The sequence below is a fragment of the Nansenia antarctica genome, assembly GCF_963989245.1.
Source record: "Nansenia antarctica genome assembly, chromosome: 5".
NCBI lineage: Eukaryota > Metazoa > Chordata > Actinopteri > Argentiniformes > Microstomatidae > Nansenia > Nansenia antarctica.
In genome coordinates this window covers 69394968-69412280 of record NC_137690.1, presented here as the reverse complement: position 1 = coordinate 69412280, position 17313 = coordinate 69394968, and the positions used below count along the sequence as shown (strand labels likewise).

Here is a 17313-nt window from a genome sequence, read left to right as displayed (position 1 = left end):
GATCTGAGCTGGGTTTGTGCAGGACTCTCCATGGAGTGTATCTTATATGTATGTGAGAGACTGATGCTATGGTATAAACAAGGACCCTGAGGTTTTCCTGACCGGTGCAACCATAGCAGGAAGGTCAGGTAAACCTCTGGGCCTTAAGCTACAGGTAGGTATGGTTTGAAAGATTGAAAGACCAACAGGAGCCAATCTCTCTGCTGTCCTCCTTTGTGTTGGAAGGGCACAGGGCGGAAACTGTGTCATTCCAAATGGGTCTGACCCTGACCCTCCCTCTCCACAGTCAAAAGGAACCACAAGCTTACGGGTCATTATGGGGTCGCAATGATTGGTGCAGTGAAATGTGTTTCGTCAGTGAAATGATCAGTCGGTTCTTTCTCTCACACACTCTCTCTCTCTCTCATCTTTCTTGCTTTCGTTATCTCTCTCTCTTTCTTTCTTTCTTACTTTCTTTGTCTCTCTCACTCTCATCTTTCTTTCATCTTTCTCTCTCTCTCTCTCTTTCTCTCTCTCTCTACCATGCGTGTGTGTGTTTCATCCGACCCCCCTCCCCCCCCTCTCTCTTCGTGTGACTGTACACAGCACTTGGCAGTAGTCACATTTCCCATCATACTGCTGGGTTTGCAGCAACCCCTGGCAACTCTTTGATGGTTGTGTGTCTGTCAGATGTTGGCGGTTCGGTTTATGCTGCCTGGCTTTTTCTGGTGATTTATTTCACCATCAAAACAAAACACTGAGGCAAGTAGATGTAGTTTGATGCATAGGAGAGATACAGAGATAGAGAAGCAATTCATTCAAATGTTGTCCTCTTCCTTGTGATCAGTGGCACTATCAAGCTCCTAGGCTGCCTCACGTTTCATATTAAATATGAAACATCTCCCAGTTTAATGAACAATTAATTCAAAAGACAAAAGAAACCCTAAACAAGCCTGGGAGCAGGGGTTTGATGTATGCAGGAGGCCTACATGTAAGAATGTAATTATACAGTCGTTCTCTGGGGGCCCCTCCCTGTTATCGGCGCTCATTTGCATATGGATGCCGACAGTGGAGGATGCTGGGTAACCGGCACGTCTGTCCGTCTGTGGCAGAAGCTCCAAATGATTAACCCCACGCTGCCCTGCGTGTTCATGGACTGTGGAGCTTCATTTATTTCTTGTCAGAATGACTGCGTTTATCTATTGTTCCTCAAGGGGCATTGGTCTCTTAGAAGTCTACCCTCTCTCAGGCAGGGTATTCAGGGGGGGCATCCAATCCAAACGGAGTGAGGAGAGAAACTGCCCTGCTGTGTGTGTGTGTGTGTCTAGCAGTAGAGGAGTTGTGTGTGGCAGCGGTACATTTATTTACAGAGAGAAAATGGGTGGGAAAACGGTCAGATTGAGAGAGAGAGAGAGAGACAGAGAGAGAGAGAAAATAGACAGAGCAAACACACATCATTTCCTCCCATTGCCTCATGAGTCAGAATATATCGGTGAATTACAGAGGGCTGTAGAGTAGAGGGGGTGAGAGAGAGAGAGAGACGGGAAGACTTCAAAGAGAGAGAGAGAGAGAGAGAGTGAGCGAGCGCCAAGCTTTTAACAGGCGCAGCAGAAAAGCCTATTTAAATTCAGCCTCCGTGGACTCGTTTGAGAACGGAGGGGGATGACGCCTGCAGTCTACCGGCAGGGATATCTGGCTATCTGCTGGGGACCAGGAAGTGGAGTAGTGTAGAGGGCAGAGAGACATGAGGAGGAGGTGGAGGAGGAGGGGGGAGGAGGAGAGGGGGTACCTCAGCCTCTCTGAGGGAGTCCACAAGCTAAACCAAACCAAACCAAACCACTGTGACTCGGATTGACTCCACATTTGTAATCCTCCAAAACTGTGAACCTGCATGCTCTCACACACACACACACACACACACACACACACACACACACACACACACAGAGGACTTAAAGCCTGTCACATTGTGTTGGCCAAACAAGCGCGTTTGTTTGTTATTGCATTTCTCTGCCACCGAAGCCGAACCACGCGTATGTGTGTCTGGGTCAAGGAGGGGCTGCCGGTAAGAGGCTTGGATCTTAATACCCTGCTTCCCTCGCTCCCTCCCTCCCTCCCTCGCTCCCTCCCTCCTTCCTTCAAGTACACACTGCTGCCCCAGTCTCTCCATCCAACCACCGCTCCCTGTTTGTGTGCCGGCTGCTGGGTTAGTTACAGCTAAAGGGTGGGGGTTCAAGTTGGTCTCGGCTCCCTTGTGCTCTGATTGGATAAGGGGGGCGGGGTGGGGGGAGAGGGTCAGGCACATGGTTGTGCCACCCCTGGTTGGTCGTAGGGTGGCAGGAGCACCCGGTGATTGGGCGAGGGGACAGAGGGTTCTCTGTCTGTCTGTTTGCCTGTCTGTCTGTCACCAGCCAGGGGTTCTCCTGTTTGTGAGGGGATTATGCTCCGCCGTTGGGCACGCTCCCAGAAACCTGCAGCTGTAACCCAGAGAGAGAGAGATTGGAGGAGGGAGAGAAAGGGGAGAATGTGTGGATGATAGGGGAGGGGCTTCTCTCCTTTTTACTGTGTCTTTGAGTTGGGCTGATGGTGTTCCTCTCATGCATGCATGTGTGTGTCAAGGAGCCTGTTCTCCCTCTCTCTCTCTCTCTCTCTCTCTCTGTCCTAGCTTGTCTTCCTGGCAGTAGGTTGTCAGTCACAGGAGAGGGGGGAGCGTATTCAAGTGGCTTTGCATCGGTCCCAGTCACTCACTCACTCACTCAGGGAAAATCTCTCGTAAAGAAGTGTGAGGTCTCGTTAATTTTATTTTTCCTTTTCCTCTTTTATTTCTTCTTCTTTTTTTTTCTTTCTTTGCCTTCTGGCCAAGAAGATTGGTTGGCAATTTCCTTGGGATAGATGAAGACCTCCTCCATCTCCTACTTTTTGTCAGGATAATGTGAACTGCTGCTGCTGCTTTTGTGTTTCTCAGCGGAGGGGGCTGGGGCTTTGAGGGCTGATCTCCAGCTCATCCGCAGCCTCTCCCCCTTTGGGGGGATCCACCACTATTGTTCCCCGTCCACCCTGTAGAGGGATCAGAGGATGGATCTGCGCACCTCCGCTGCTCCGTAGCACAGCGATAGGGAGAGAAGGATGAATGAGTGGCCGTCTTTGATCGAGGGTTTGAGGAACGTCACTGGAGCAGGAGTGATTTAATTTAAGATCATCTGCCTACTGTGGTGGGCGAGGGAGTTGGATTGATCTGTGAGGCCAGACAGACAGACAGACAGACAGACACACACACGTAGCGTAGCGTAGCGTGGGCAGAGCACCAAGGATGGAGGTGATGGCATCTTGCTGGAGGGGTACAGTAACAGTAAGTAACAGTAACACTGGAACAGTAACTGTAAGCTGTTCCAGTGCCGTAGATGGAAAGGCATCACTGTGTATGACTGACAGTGTTGCTAAGCTGTGAGCTGTGTGTATGTGTGGGAGGTGTGTGTGTGTGTGTGTGTGTGTGTGTGTGGTATCTCCTAAAAAAAACACTACAAAAACACTATCTCAGCTGTCTGTCCAACTGTCAGGAGAAAAGAGGTCTGGAGAGGGGGAGGGGGGAGGGGGGAGGAGGTAGGTAGAGTTAAAGGCTCCTGTTGGTTCTTTGTGTCTTTTGTTTGTGTACAGTATGTGTTTCACTTGTGTGTGTGTGTGTGTGTGTGTGTGTGTGTGTGTGCGTTCATGGTCTGTGTGTTAACGGTTTTGCCATGTCTCAATAGGAGGAGCAAGCTGCCAAAGTGAAGGCAGAGAAAATCCGAGTGGCCCTGGAGAAGATCAAGGAGGCGCAGGTCAAAAAGGTGAGAACCCACTTAGTCTACTTAGTCTACTACCACTGGATCCATGTAGCTACACAGCACATACACACTTACTTTTGACTCACACGGTCTGACTTCTACAGTATAATCAATCACGTTGTTCCCTAAGATCCTGCCCCGATATTTGCCGTCTGTGTATTCACAGCATGGTGCATTCCTTTGTGAACTTCGTGTATGCAGCGAAGCGCAGCAAAAATAGGTCATTGCAGTGTTTGATATTGTGTGTGTGTGTGTCTGTGTCTGTGTGTGTGTGTGTGTGTGTGAGAGAGCGAGCACCCGAGAGAGAGAGAGAGTGTGGGGGTTATGAGACAGAGAACAATTCTTCGCACATGACAATCCGACATTTTGCCCTGGCACCATTAAGACGGATTATTCTGTTTAGTGGATCGAAACAAAGTCTTGTTTTTTTGTTTTTCGTGACCAACTGTGGGTGTCGAACGCCAACGTTGCCGAGGTTGTGAATCGGTTCTGTGAGACACACCAGGCGCCGGTCTCCAGTCTCCAGTCACGCCATTTTCACGGCCCGGATCGAGCATGAATGAAAGTCGCTCTGCAGTGAATGAACAGTTCCTTTTCCACAGTGTGATTGGTTCCTTTATTCTCAGACCAGAGACCCACAGTGTTTGGGCCTTTCACTGACAGACTGAGACACAAGGGAGATACAGTGTGAACCCAGAAATACAGGACAGCATATTACCATAAATACCCCCCATAGACAACCCTGCTTTCAGTATAGTTGAACGTATCAAATGTTAAGACTTGGACTCCATGTTTGTGTTAAGTTTTTGGCATTTAGCAGACGCCTTATTCCAAAGCGACTTACAATCAATACGTTTGACTAAGCAAGAGAATCATTAATTCACCAGTTGTGGCAATGTAAATGTAAATGTAGCAGGAAGAATAATCTGTCTCAGGCCAGCGGCCATTGGCAGTCGTCGTGATAGAAGAAGAAATATTTTTTTAATTTTTTTTAATGGTTGACCATGGTTCTTGTGTTTCCTACATGATTACATATTACTCCAACAGACTAGCAAAGCCAAGATGATTAAGATTGCCTCCATTTCGCTGGAGGCGAAGATTATGGATTTTGTTTTGGAGGGGGGAAGGATTTGGACTGATGTTCCTGATTGGAGGGATTGTGGTCGGGTCTTTCCCACCAGCAGGATGTAGGTCAGACTCCAAGGCTGCCCGTGTCTCAGGCGCTCTGCCTGGCTGCTGTGGCTGTGGCAGGCAGGCGGTGCCACGGGGCTGTGTGTGTGTTGTTCAAGCTTTAGATTAACACTAGAACAGCCGTGAGTAAAGAAAAATGTTATCTTTGCACTCGATCAAATTTCAGGACCCTCCTTTCATGACTTTTTCTGGATATGTGCGTCCTACCACCCAGTATTCTTACATTTTTTAAATCACATCAGGATAAGTTAGTATAAAGCTATTCTGCAGTTTTTCTGTGTAGGAAAGCAGGCTAATTTACAAGCGGCCAACTAGTGGTTGTTGTGTGTAAATAGCAGCTTAGCATTGTAAAGACATTTGACCCCCGAGGCGGCTCTTTTAGTAGGTAAAAATGTTCTAGTGTTAAACTCTGGATGGGTTGCATTCAATGGACAAAACCGTCTCTGAAAACGATGACTGCAGAATATTGCAAAAGCCAAAATGTGTTGTGTAAGGTGAGGTGTGAATCATTCATTTTAGATGGTGAACCACGGTAGATGTTGTAGTAGGTGTTGTAGTAGGTGTTGTAGGAGGTGTTCTAGTAGGTGTTCTAGTTCCAGAAGTAGAGAGGTTAAAACATGGGTTGAGTTGAACTGGTATGTCTGGTAATTGTGTCTTCAGAGAAATTGGCATGGTTATCCTTTTGATTTGGACTTACACATGATATATGCTACATACATATATATGATGTAACATGTTTCATCTTGGTATGCTGCATATCACAGGTTGAAATCACTGCTTTGTGTCTGCGACCAAGAAACCTCTCAGCGGAATGTATTATCTCACTCGTCTGAGCACCAAGCTGTTCCACATTACCCTGACTTGGCCGTTCCTCCTCTTCCTCTTCCTCCTCGTTTTCCTCCAGCTGGTGATCAGGGTGCACATGTCTGACGAGAGCTCCAAGACCATGATGGTGGACGAGAGACAGACGGTCAGACAGGTGCTGGACAGCCTGCTGGACAAGTCCCACTGTGGCTACAGCCCCGACTGGGCGCTGGTGGAGACCATCAACGAGCTGCAGATGGGTACGGAGAGAGATGAGGGACACAGTGGGGGGGGGGGGGCGCTCTCTCTCTCTCTCTATCTCTATCTGTCCTCTCTCTCTCTCTATCTGTCCCCCCTCTCTCTCTGTCCTCTCTCTCTCTCTCGCTATCTGTCTCCCCTCTCTCTCTGTCCTCTCTCTCTCTCTCTCTCTGTCCTCTCTCTCTCTCTCTGTCCTCTCTCTCTCTCTCTCTCTATCTGTCCCCCCTCTCTCTCTGTCCTCTCTCTCTCTATATATCTGTCCTCTCTCTCTCTCTCTCTCCCCTCTCTCTCTCTCCCCCCTCTCTCTCTCTCTCTCTCTCTCTCTCTCTCTTTCTCTCTATCTGTCCCCCCTCTCTCTCTGTCCTCTCTCTCTCTCTCTCTCTCTCCCCTCGCTCTCTCTCTCTCTCTCTCTGTCCTCTCTGAGGGAAGACCGGGCCAAACTGAAACTGGGGGAATAATGATCCAACCATAAACAAGGGGAGGCTGGTGGAGGTAGAAATCGGGACAACGGGGTTCTCACTGTAATGAATGGAATGGGAATGAGGAAATGGTGTCAAAGAGGTTAGATAAAACACAGCGGTTGGTTGTGATCAGGAGTGATGAGTTAGGGCTTAAAGGCCGGGGTGCCTCACTCACTGACTCACTCACTCACTCTCTCTCTCTCTCTCCCCCCCGCCCCCTTCAGAGCGGATCTTTGAGGACCACGAGAACCTGGTGGAGAACCTGCTGAACTGGACTAGAGACAGCCACAACAAACTGATGTTCATCGAGCGCATTGAGAAGTACGCCCTCTTCAAGAACCCCCAGGTGAGGATTTAACATGCATCCTAGACGGTTTGGCTGTGTGTACATACAGTCTGTGTCCACACACTGTACTGTCCACTACACTGAGTGTTGACACACACACGCACGGCGTCCTGCATGTCGAGTCCCCTCAGGACACTCCAGTGTTGTTTACTACGTCTCCTGTTTTGAACTCGTGTCTGTTTTTCCTCTCTCTCTATCTGTCCCCTCTCTCTCTCTCTCTATCTGTCCCCTCTCTCTCTCTCTATCTGCCCCCCCCCCTCTTTCTCTCTCTCTCTCTCTCTCTCTCTCTCTCTCTCTCTCTCTCTCTCTCTCTCTCTCTCTCTCTCTCTCTCTCTCTCTGTGTGTCCTCCTTTAACCATGGTGTGTGTTATTCCTGCTTGTTCCCAGAACTACTTATTGGGGCGGAAGGAGACGTCGGAAATGGCAGACCGGAATAAAGAGGCTCTGCTAGAGGTTAGATACACTTTCCGAAACACACACACTGTGCTACACACACACTCACACACACTCACTCACGCACACTCACGCACACTCTAATGCACACTCTCACACACACTCTCACGCACACTCTCACGCACACTCTCGCACACACTCTCACGCACACACTCTCTCACACACACTCTCTCGCACACACTTTCTCACACTCTCTCGCACACACTCTCTCACACACACACACGCACGCACACACACATACATGATGAATGACGACGGTGTGTTCTTCTAGGAGTGTTTCTGTGGCAGCTCTGTGTCTGTGCCGGAGATAGAGGGAGTGCTCTGGCTGAAGGAAGATGGGAAAAAGTCCTGGAAGAAACGCTACTTCCTGCTCCGCGCGTCAGGAATCTACTACGTTCCAAAAGGCAAAGCCAAGGTTAGTCGTTACACTCTAATATATACAGTACATCACTCAAAAGAGTTTCTCTGATTCCCTGTACAGAGGTCCCGGGAATGGGGGGGCCGGGAGGGGGTTGGGGGGGGTTCACATGTTCTCAGTTATGATGAGAACCAGATCCACGGCCATCTCCTCTGTGGTATTTCCTGTTTGGGGGATATCATGATGACACAGTACTCCACAGGAGCGCCACACATGCTCCTCTCGGATTGCTTCAGGGGGTCATGACCCCCAGAGACCCAGATGATTCATCCCCAGGCCAGCCCCGGTCGTAGATCCGTGTAGAGATATAGACACACTTCAGAGAGCGTAATGGGTTTGGCTGGCTCTCTCTTGTGCAACATTGTGATCTTATCTATTGATTCCACTGCTCTCCGTTATTTCCGTGTGGTTTTTCATTACGGTCCAAGCCCCCCTTTTGAAACGCCTCCCCACCCCACCCCATCCCCCGTACACAAATACATAGATAGCCATAGATAGACGACCTCTCAACTTGCACTCATGCACCATCAATTCTGATTCCCCCCCCTCAAAATAAACCTCAAAATAAACCCTGTGTGAACATCTCCCATCTTCCCTCCCTGCCACCCCCCCTGCCTCCCTCCAGGCCTCCAGGGACCTCGTCTGCTTCCTCCAACTGGATCACGTCAACGTGTACTACGGCCAAGACTACCGCAGCAAATACAAGGCCCCTACGGACTACTGCTTAGCTCTCAAGGTAAGCCAAGTGCTCCCCCCCCACCCCCCCTGGCTGCACCTGTACCTAAACTCTCTACGGTACATTCCAGTTTCTCTTTGAAGAACGTTGATCTGAATTCTGAACCCAATTATTTTTGGGACAGACCCCATTTTTAGAGCGCACAGATCTAACGCTGCCTGTGCCTGGGGCCGGACACAAAGCCCATTAGGATGGATCTGCTGTGTGAGTGGACATGCTGGTCAGTCCCAAGGGCCTAGCGTTAGCCACATCCTGTGAGGGCCCCAGCGCCAATGGTCTGTCCACTTAGTCCCATTAGCCCGGGCCTCTGACACATCCCACAGGACGGCTCGTATGTCAAACTCAGCTGCCAGTCCGTCTCTGTAGCTTCAAACACTAACTGACGACTAAAAGCAGCGAAAAACAACACCAACAACACCCAACAAAAACAGGAATTCCTGGAATTCCACATCTATGGTAAATCAGTTAGGTCATAAGGCACCGCGACCTTGACATCGATCTCTACGGCTCTATGTTTAGAAGTAGGACCGTTAAAGAAAGATCAGGTTGTTTCATAAAAAATCTAGGGAAGACATTGATTCCTGATTAGTAAGACAGAGCACACCCATAGGCTCCATCGGAATGATGCCCTCAGCTTCTGTGTTACAGACCACCTCTGCTGCCATCTAGTGGACGAGGAGCGTTGTGCATACTGCCGTATTTGTCATGTGATGACTGTATGTGAGGTTACATGACAATGATGGTTTTGATTCCACTTAGGGTTAGAGAGTTTGTTACCTCAGGTAACTCGCCAGCTGGTGGTTTATTGTTGAGTCACAACACAAGTGTAAGAAAGGAAAAGTCTTAGGCTTTGGTTCCTGGCATTGCAGCGCAAGATAATAAGGCAATAAGACAGGATTTCATTAGCAGTATCCAGACAATTTGCAGACAATAAGGCGCTAGGCATAACTCAATAAAAAAAGGTACAGGTCCGTTTTTTCTCTCGAACACTCGTGATGTTTTGTGCCTGCAGACAGAGAGTCTTCCGTGTGATCTTAAGTGTCTTTGTTAACACCCAGAGTCCTATTTCAGACGGTTGACGCAGACAAGGCTATCTTAAGCACCCTTAAAGGCGCCTCTCTCGAGGAACAAACAAGCCATTCTGTCGGCCAACAACTCGCTCTTTTACTGTTGTCATGGTAACATGTTCTCTCTCTCTCTCTCCTTGTTCTTAGCATCCCCAGATTCAGAAGAAGTCTCAGTATATCAAATACCTGTGCTGCGATGACGTCAGGACCCTCCACCAATGGGTCAACGGCATTCGCATAGCTAAGGTAACTGTTTCCCCACATGTACCGTAACATATGTGTGGTGGCCTGGGAAAACCCGTCGGATGTCGCTGGCGTTCGTTTGTGGCAAAGAGCAAAAATAGATGGAAATCGCGATTTTGGTGATTTTGATATTATGTGGTATTCTAGTACTTTGAACTCCATACTACATTATGGTGAATAAACATTTTAAGAAAACAAAAGAGAAAGTACTTATTTTTATGTTTTTGTGGTGGGTAGTTTGCTTTGCATCACAAGCAGACAAACGAGACCGGCCGATCTGCATAGGCTCCTCCCCCGACCCGGAGGAGAAAGGAGTCGGGGGCAGCATTTATCATCTTTCACTTTTTTTGACATGATACATTAAAATGCTCATAACTTTTTAAAATAAAGGGCTATCTCAGTCATTCATTCTAATTTATGGAAATATAAAAAAATGAAAATGTCAAAATGCCACCATGTGAAGGGTTTTCCCAGGCCACCACACATATACACTACATGGCCAAAAGTACGTGGACACTCCCAACACCACACCCATATGTGCTTGTTGAACATCTTGACCCGAAACCATGGGAATTAATATGGAGTAGTTGGTCCCACCGTTGCTGCTATAACAGCCTCCACCCTTCTGGGAAGGCTTTCCACTCGATTTTGGAACATTTGGTTTGTGGGGATTTGCTCCCGTTCATCCACAAGAGCATTACTGAGGTCGGGCACTGATGTTGGGAGAAGGCCTGGCTGGCAGTCAGCGTTCCAATTAATTCCAAAGGTGTTCGATGGGATTGAGGTCAGGGCTCTGTGCACTGCAGGCCAGTCAAGTTCTTCCACACCAAACTGTGTGGCAAACCATGTCATTATGGACCTTGCTTTGTGCACAGGGGCATAGTCTGGGGCGGCTGTGGCGCAGGAGGTAGAGCCGCCGTCTAATGATCGCAAGGTTGGCAGATCGGCGGTTCGAGCCCCGGCTGGCCACATGTCGAAGTGTCCTTGGGCAAGACACTGAACCCCAAATTGCTCCCAGTGAGCAGGCCGGGCCGGCGCCTTGCATGGTAGCTTGCCGCCATTGGTGTGTGAATGTGTGTGTGAATGGGTGAATGAGAGGCCGTTGTAAAGCGCTTTGGATAAAGGCGCTATATAAGTGCAGTCCATAGTCATGCTGAAACAGGAAAGGGCCTTCCCCAATCGGTTGCCACAAAGTTGGAAGCATACAATTCTCTAGAATTGCATTGTTTGCTGTAGCGTTAATTTCCCTTCACTGGAACTAAGGGGCGTAGCCCTCTCCTTACAGAACAGCCCGAGATCATAATTGTGTCCCCATACTTTTGGCTATGTAGCGTATTTCTTAATGATAGATGAGACGTGAGTGTGTGGATGAGAGGGTGTAGAGTCATGAGTCATTATGAGGGCAACTCTAGTACACATTGAAGGTTCTACTGTGCCATATTTTGTCTTGCAAGGGGACCTTTATATTATTACATTACACTACCTCAATGTGCCAACGGTACTGTATGAGCGATAGTAAACAATGTCCCAAGTCATGAAGAAGGAGAATGTCTCTGAAACGCGTCTCTCTCTAACCCTCCTCTATGTGGGTGTTTCCTCGGGGTGGTGCAGTATGGGAAGCAGCTGTACGGGAACTACCAGGAGGCCATGAAGCGCACGGAGGCAGCGTACGACTGGTCCTCCCTCTCCACCTCCAGCATCAGGTCGGGCTCCAGCAATGCCAGCCTGCCCGGTAAGTCGACCCAGAATAGAAGGCCTCTCAGAGGGGATCGATCGGCACCATTTTGTTGTGTTTCGTCAATCGTTCTCAAAATTATTCTCAATTCGTGACCTCAAAGTCCTCTCCAACCCCCTAGAGGGGATTATGTAAACAATGTATGCTATAAAAAATGGTACCAAATTGGAACCAGTTGTTTCGTTGTGGGGGTGTTTTATGATGTTACGACTCTTAACACACACACACACACACACTCACACGCTTTCTTCTCGGACGGTGTGTCTCAGAGTCCCAGTCCAACCACTCTGGCCAGTCGGACAGCGGGGTGGACACGGCCTCGTGCCACGGGCGCTCCCAGAGCGTGGTCAGCTCCATCTTCTCTGAGGCCTGGAAGAGAGGCACCCAGATGGAGGAGAACACCAGGGTGAGTCCTCGCTCGCTCTCCTTTCTCCTCCTCTCCATGCCTCTATCAGTGGTTCTCTACCTTTTTTGGGCCAGCGCCCCCCTGTCCATTATCGAGGTCTCTTACCGCCCCCCCATCAAAAAAAGTAGGCTTATTGTCTTCCCTGAATATTAATGTTGTTTGTTTGTTTTACAAATCTTTTTATTGCAAACAGTCATTGGCAAGTGACAAGAAGTAATAGCAGTCTTTGTTTATTTTATTTATTTTTTTCTAATCTTTACACTTCGGAATGCCCCCCGGTCCCTGCTATGACCCCCAATCCTCTTGACTCTTTAACATACCCCAAAATCAACGAGAACATCGCTAGCGAGATGGGTGGCCCCGTCTCCACCCTTGAGATACAAGATGCAATAGAATCTATGCAAAATGGGAAGTCTCCTGGGCCCGACGGCTGTACAGTTGAATTTTATAAGGCATATTCCTCCAAGCTAGCCCCGATTTTGGCAAGGATGTTCAATGATTCTTTCCTGGCAGGCCGATTGCCAGAAACTCGATCCACTGCGTCTATCTTCTTGCTTCTCAAGAAAGACAAAGATCCTACCTCATGTAGCAGTTACAGGCCGATCTCCCTGCTCAATGTGGACTGTAAGGTACTGGCCAAAATACTGGCCTTACTGGACCAAACAGGCTTTATGGCAGGGAGACACTCTTTTTTTAACACTAGGAGGCTATTCAATATAATTGTTTCTCCCTCCTCTAACACCCCCGAAGTCATAGTGTCACTTGACGCCGAGAAGGCCTTCGATAGGGTGGAGTGGGCTTACCTATTTTTTATTCTTGATAAATTTGGTTTTGATTCCCAATTTATTTCCTGGATTAAACTCCTATATGCCTCCCCATCGGCCTCTGTACATACTAATGGCATTCGATCTCCCCCATTCTCTCTCCAACGTGGGACACGCCAAGGGTGCCCTCTCTCGCCATTACTGTTCAATATAGCCATTGAACCTCTCGCTATCTGGCTCAGAAGCCACGATAGATTTGAGGGCATTACGCGAAGTATTTTTTGTAAATGAAATGGCAAAGGCACTTCCCCAATCCATATTCCCCTTTAAAAGGGCTGTGGACGGGTTCAAATACTTAGGGGTGTTTGTTGCAAGCTCTTTTTTCTCCTACTCCCCCCTCTCTTTCTCTCCATCCCCATATGTACAATAACCATTACCCCCGTTTTACTTTATTATGAATATCTGGATCAGTCCTTCTTTCTTTCGTTCCCTTGTGTATATAATCGTGTTCATAGGATTAGAGCTGTATTCCATTGGTGGTTACGTGGCGCCTGTTGCTGCTGTAACTCGTTGTGATGTTGTTTCCTGTGTTGGCTGAGTCTGACTGTCTTTTCTCCCCCTCTCGTGTCACCCTCAGATGAGAATGGAGTCCAGAGGCAGCACCCTCTCCCATCATTCTTCCCATGGGCATCGGCAACCCCAGCAGTCACCCACCCCACCTCAACACCAAGCCCAGCAGTCACCCACCCCACCTCAACACCAAGCCCAGCAGTCACCCACCCCTCCTCAACACCAACCCCAGCACCAGTCACCCACCCCACCACAACACCAACTCCAGCACCAGTCACCCACCCCACCACAACACCAACCCCAGCACCAGCCACCCACCCCTCCTCAACACCAACCCCAGCTACACCCACCCACCCTTCCTCAACACCAACCCCAGCTACACCCACCCACCCCTCAACAACACCAACCGCAGCCCCAACTGCCACTCCAACCGCCTCCCCAACCCCAGCACCAGCCACCCACCCCTCCACAACACCAACCCCAGCTCCAGCCACCCTCCCCGCCACAACCCCAGCCCCAACCCCAACCACAGCACCCCCAGACCTGCGGCGGCTACACCTATCTGCCCCCCCAGCCCTCCCCACCCCAGCTCCAACCACAGCCCCCGCCCCAGCCCCAACCACAGCACCCCCAGACCTGCGGCGGCTACACCTATCTGCCCCCCCAGCCCTCCCCACCCCAGCTCCAACCACAGCCCCCGCCCCAGCCCCAACCACCCCAGCACCCCCAGACCTGCGGCGGCTTCACCTACCTGCCCCCCCAGCCCTCCCCGCCGCCACCACCTCCCCCGCCCCCTCCCCCTCCGCCTCCTCCTCCACTGCCCACTACTGTCCACCATCACTCTGCCACCACCATGTACAAATACAGCACCATCACCCGTCTCACCAAGGCCGCCTCCCAGTCCGCCTCCGCCAATCACCACAAGCCCCACCCACTGGCCCAGCAGGCCCCGCCTCCGGCCCCGCCTCCTCTGGCTCCGGTCAAACCCCACGTCAACAACATCCCCGTGGGGGCCAACATGCCCCCACCCCCGCCGCCTCCCCCCCCTCCCTCCATGCCCGCCCCGGGGTCGGCCATGGCCTCGCTCAAGTTCGGGCCCCCCAGCTCGGCGACTCCGCCCCAGTTCACCCCCCCTCCGCCGCCGCCCCCCCTACCGCAGAGCAACGGTTTCCCTCCCCCGCCCGCCTTTGTGCCGAGCTGCCCTGGCAACAGCAGTTTCCAGCAGTTACTGGCCCAGAGGTTCCCCAAGCCTCCCCAGAACCTCCCCACCCTCCCCCCCGCGGCCGGCCGGGTCGAATCCCCCCCGCCTCCCCCTCCTCCACCTCCTCCTCCCCAGCCACCCCCCCCTCCCCCTCTCCCGCCTCCCGAGCAGCTCCCAGTGCCAGCTCCTCCCCCCCTCCCCCACCCCCAGCAACAGAACCCGTCCCCACACGCCCCCCCACCGGCCCCGAAAACCAAAACCTTCTCTCCAGGCTTCCTACCCCACACTGCCCTGAAGCCCACGTTCCCCGTCTCCCCCTTCCCTCCCGCCCCACCCCCGACATCAACGACAGCAGCAGGCCCGACTCCACCCCCGCCCCCTCCACCTCCTCCACCTCCCCCGGCGACCATGAAGAAGCAGCACAGCCTTCAGCACGGCCACCTCCCCAACCAGCCCCCCCCCACCCTGCCCAAGCAGCACAGCCTCAACAAGCCACCCCAGCCCCTGTCCTCCCCTGCCCCCCCCCACTCCACCTCCCTGGTCAAACAGATGGCCAGCCAGTTCCCGGGGGTCTCGGCGCTAGCGGCCAATCACGTGGAGAGCACCAAACCCCTCCATTCCACCCCTACGGTGAAGGCCAAACCAAAATGGCAGCCCGGGGGGACGGTTCCTCCTCAGCCACAGCGGCAGTCCGTCGAGTTCCCCCCTCCCCCTCCGGAGAGCAGCCTGGCCTTTCCCCCGCCTCCGCCTCCCCCGCCCCCGGCTCCTCCCACTCCAGTCACCGGCCCCACCCCTCCCCCTCCCCCTCCACCTCCGCCTCCCCCCGGTCCAGTCACTGCTGGCCCCAGCCCTCCACCTCCACCTCCTCCTCCTCCTCCCTCTGGTCCAGTCACCGGCCCCACCCCTCCGCCTCCCCCTCTCCCCCCTGGTGGACTCTTCGACTCCCCTGTGAAGAGGTCACCCTCCTCTGGCTCTTCCACGCCCAGCTGGGGGGTCAAAAAGGCCCCTGCCACCCCCCAGAGGAACTCCAGCGTCAAGTCCAAGTCCTCCACGGAATACCAGGAGTCCAGGAGGAACCTTTTGAGCAAGTTCGCCCCGACCCCCTCCCCCACCTCTAACTCTAACTACTCCTCCTCCTCTGGCCCTGCCTCCTCCTCCTCCGCCTCCTCCTCCTCGGGCTCCGCGGAATACCAGGAGTCCAGGAGGAACCTTTTGAGCAAGTTCGCCCCGACCCCCTCCCCCACCTCTAACTCTAACTACTCCTCCTCCTCTGGCCCTGCCTCCGCCTCCTCCTCCTCGAGCTCCGCGGAATACCAGGAGTCCAGGAGGAACCTTTTGAGCAAGTTCGCCCCGACCCCCGCCCCCACCTCTAACTCTAACTACTCCTCCTCCTCTGGCCCTGCCCCCTCCTCCGCCTCCTCCTCCTCGGGCTCCCCCTCTAAGGACCCCTCCTCCTCTGGCCCTCCTGCCCCGCCCAAGCCAGGCAAGCTGAACCTGGCCAACCTCCCCCTGGCCCTGCAGGCCCGAGTGGGCCAACAACACAAGCAGTCCGGCGCGGGGGGGGACTTCCCCTCCCCTCCGCCCCCCGAGTGCGCCTACTTCCCCCCTCCCCCCCCAGCCTCGGACCTCCTGCCCCCTCCCCCGCTGCCCAGCGGGACGCCCCGGGTGGCGGTGGTCAACCCCCAGCCTCAGACGCAACCCCCCAACCCCCCTCCTCTGACCACCACCACCACCACCAACAACTCCTCCTGGGGCAAGGGCTCCCTGAAGAAGACGCCCCCCCCCACCCTGCTGCGACGCCAGAACACCACCCCCCCGGAGGCCCCCCCCCCGCCCCTCTCCCCGGGGGGGGGCCCGCCTCCCCCCACCTCCCCTAAGGGCCAGCCCCACTTCCTGGACGACCTGAGCCGGACGCTGAAGCGCAAGTCTGTGAGCCGGCAGGGCTCGCTCTCCTCCTCCCGCCTGTCGGGCAAGCTGGACCCCGTGGCGACCATGGACGACATGGCCCTGCCCCCGCCCCCCCCGGAGCTGCTGCTGGACCAGGAGGACCAGGCCAACGGCGGCGGCGGCTATGGGAACATCTCAGGCTATGCAACGCTACGGCGGGGACCCCCGCCGGCACCGCCTAAGCGGGGGGACCACACCAAACTGACCTAGGAGAGAGACCCCGATAGAGAGAGAGACGGAGAGAGAGAGTGAGGGAGACTGTGGATGCCTACCTTTAGTTTATTATGCCTCCTTCAGACTGAGTACCACACAGGACAGTCAGGGGGGGACGAACTGTCGACGACGAAGTCCCCCGTGTCCCGTTGTCATGACGGTTACTTAACTGTGTAAATAACTGAAACGCCAAACCCCACGTATCAGCTTCTCCATATGTTTGTGCCGCGTAATGAGTGAGACCGACCCCCGTTATAACTTCAGGATTCATCTGCATTGGTACTGCATGGCCCTCCTGTACAGACAAGCTGTAAAACATGAAGCTCTTTGTGTGTGTGTGTGTGTGTGTGTGTGTGTGTGTGTGTGTGTGTCTGTCTGTGTGTCGTGTGTGTGTCTGTGTCTGTGTCTGTGTGTGTCTGTGTGTGTGTCTGTGTGTGTGTGTGTGTCTGTTTGTCTGTGTGTGTGTGTGTGTGTGTGTGTGTGTGTGTGTGTGTGTCTGTGTGTGTGTGTGTGTGTGTGTGTGTGTCTGTGTGTGTGTGTGTCTGTGTGTGTGTGTGTCTGTGTGTCTGTGTGTCTGTGTGTGTGTGTGTGTGTGTGTGTGTGTGTGTGTGTGTCTGTGTGTGTCTGTGTGTGTGTGTGTGTGGTGTATCGGTGGACAGCCCATTAAGTAAGGCCTTTCTGGAACAGGGATTAGTAGTTT

At 52.6% G+C, this 17313-nt stretch overlaps 1 protein-coding gene across 1 annotated transcript in view; it reads left to right on the top strand.

Annotated features, from left to right (window-relative positions):
- Positions 1–16610, top strand: part of raph1b (Ras association (RalGDS/AF-6) and pleckstrin homology domains 1b) — a gene marked incomplete at its 3' end in the record, with an annotated part of 34683 nt that extends 18073 nt beyond the window's left edge. The window contains 12 exon segments of the mRNA XM_080531892.1: positions 3726–3803; positions 5896–6055; positions 6739–6860; positions 7248–7313; positions 7585–7728; positions 8357–8467; positions 9682–9780; positions 11389–11509; positions 11782–11918; positions 13320–14543; positions 14664–15541; positions 15860–16610. Of these exon segments, the coding sequence (XP_080388018.1) occupies positions 3726–3803; positions 5896–6055; positions 6739–6860; positions 7248–7313; positions 7585–7728; positions 8357–8467; positions 9682–9780; positions 11389–11509; positions 11782–11918; positions 13320–14543; positions 14664–15541; positions 15860–16610 (3891 nt within the window).
- Between the last annotated feature and the right edge of the window lie 703 nt (positions 16611–17313).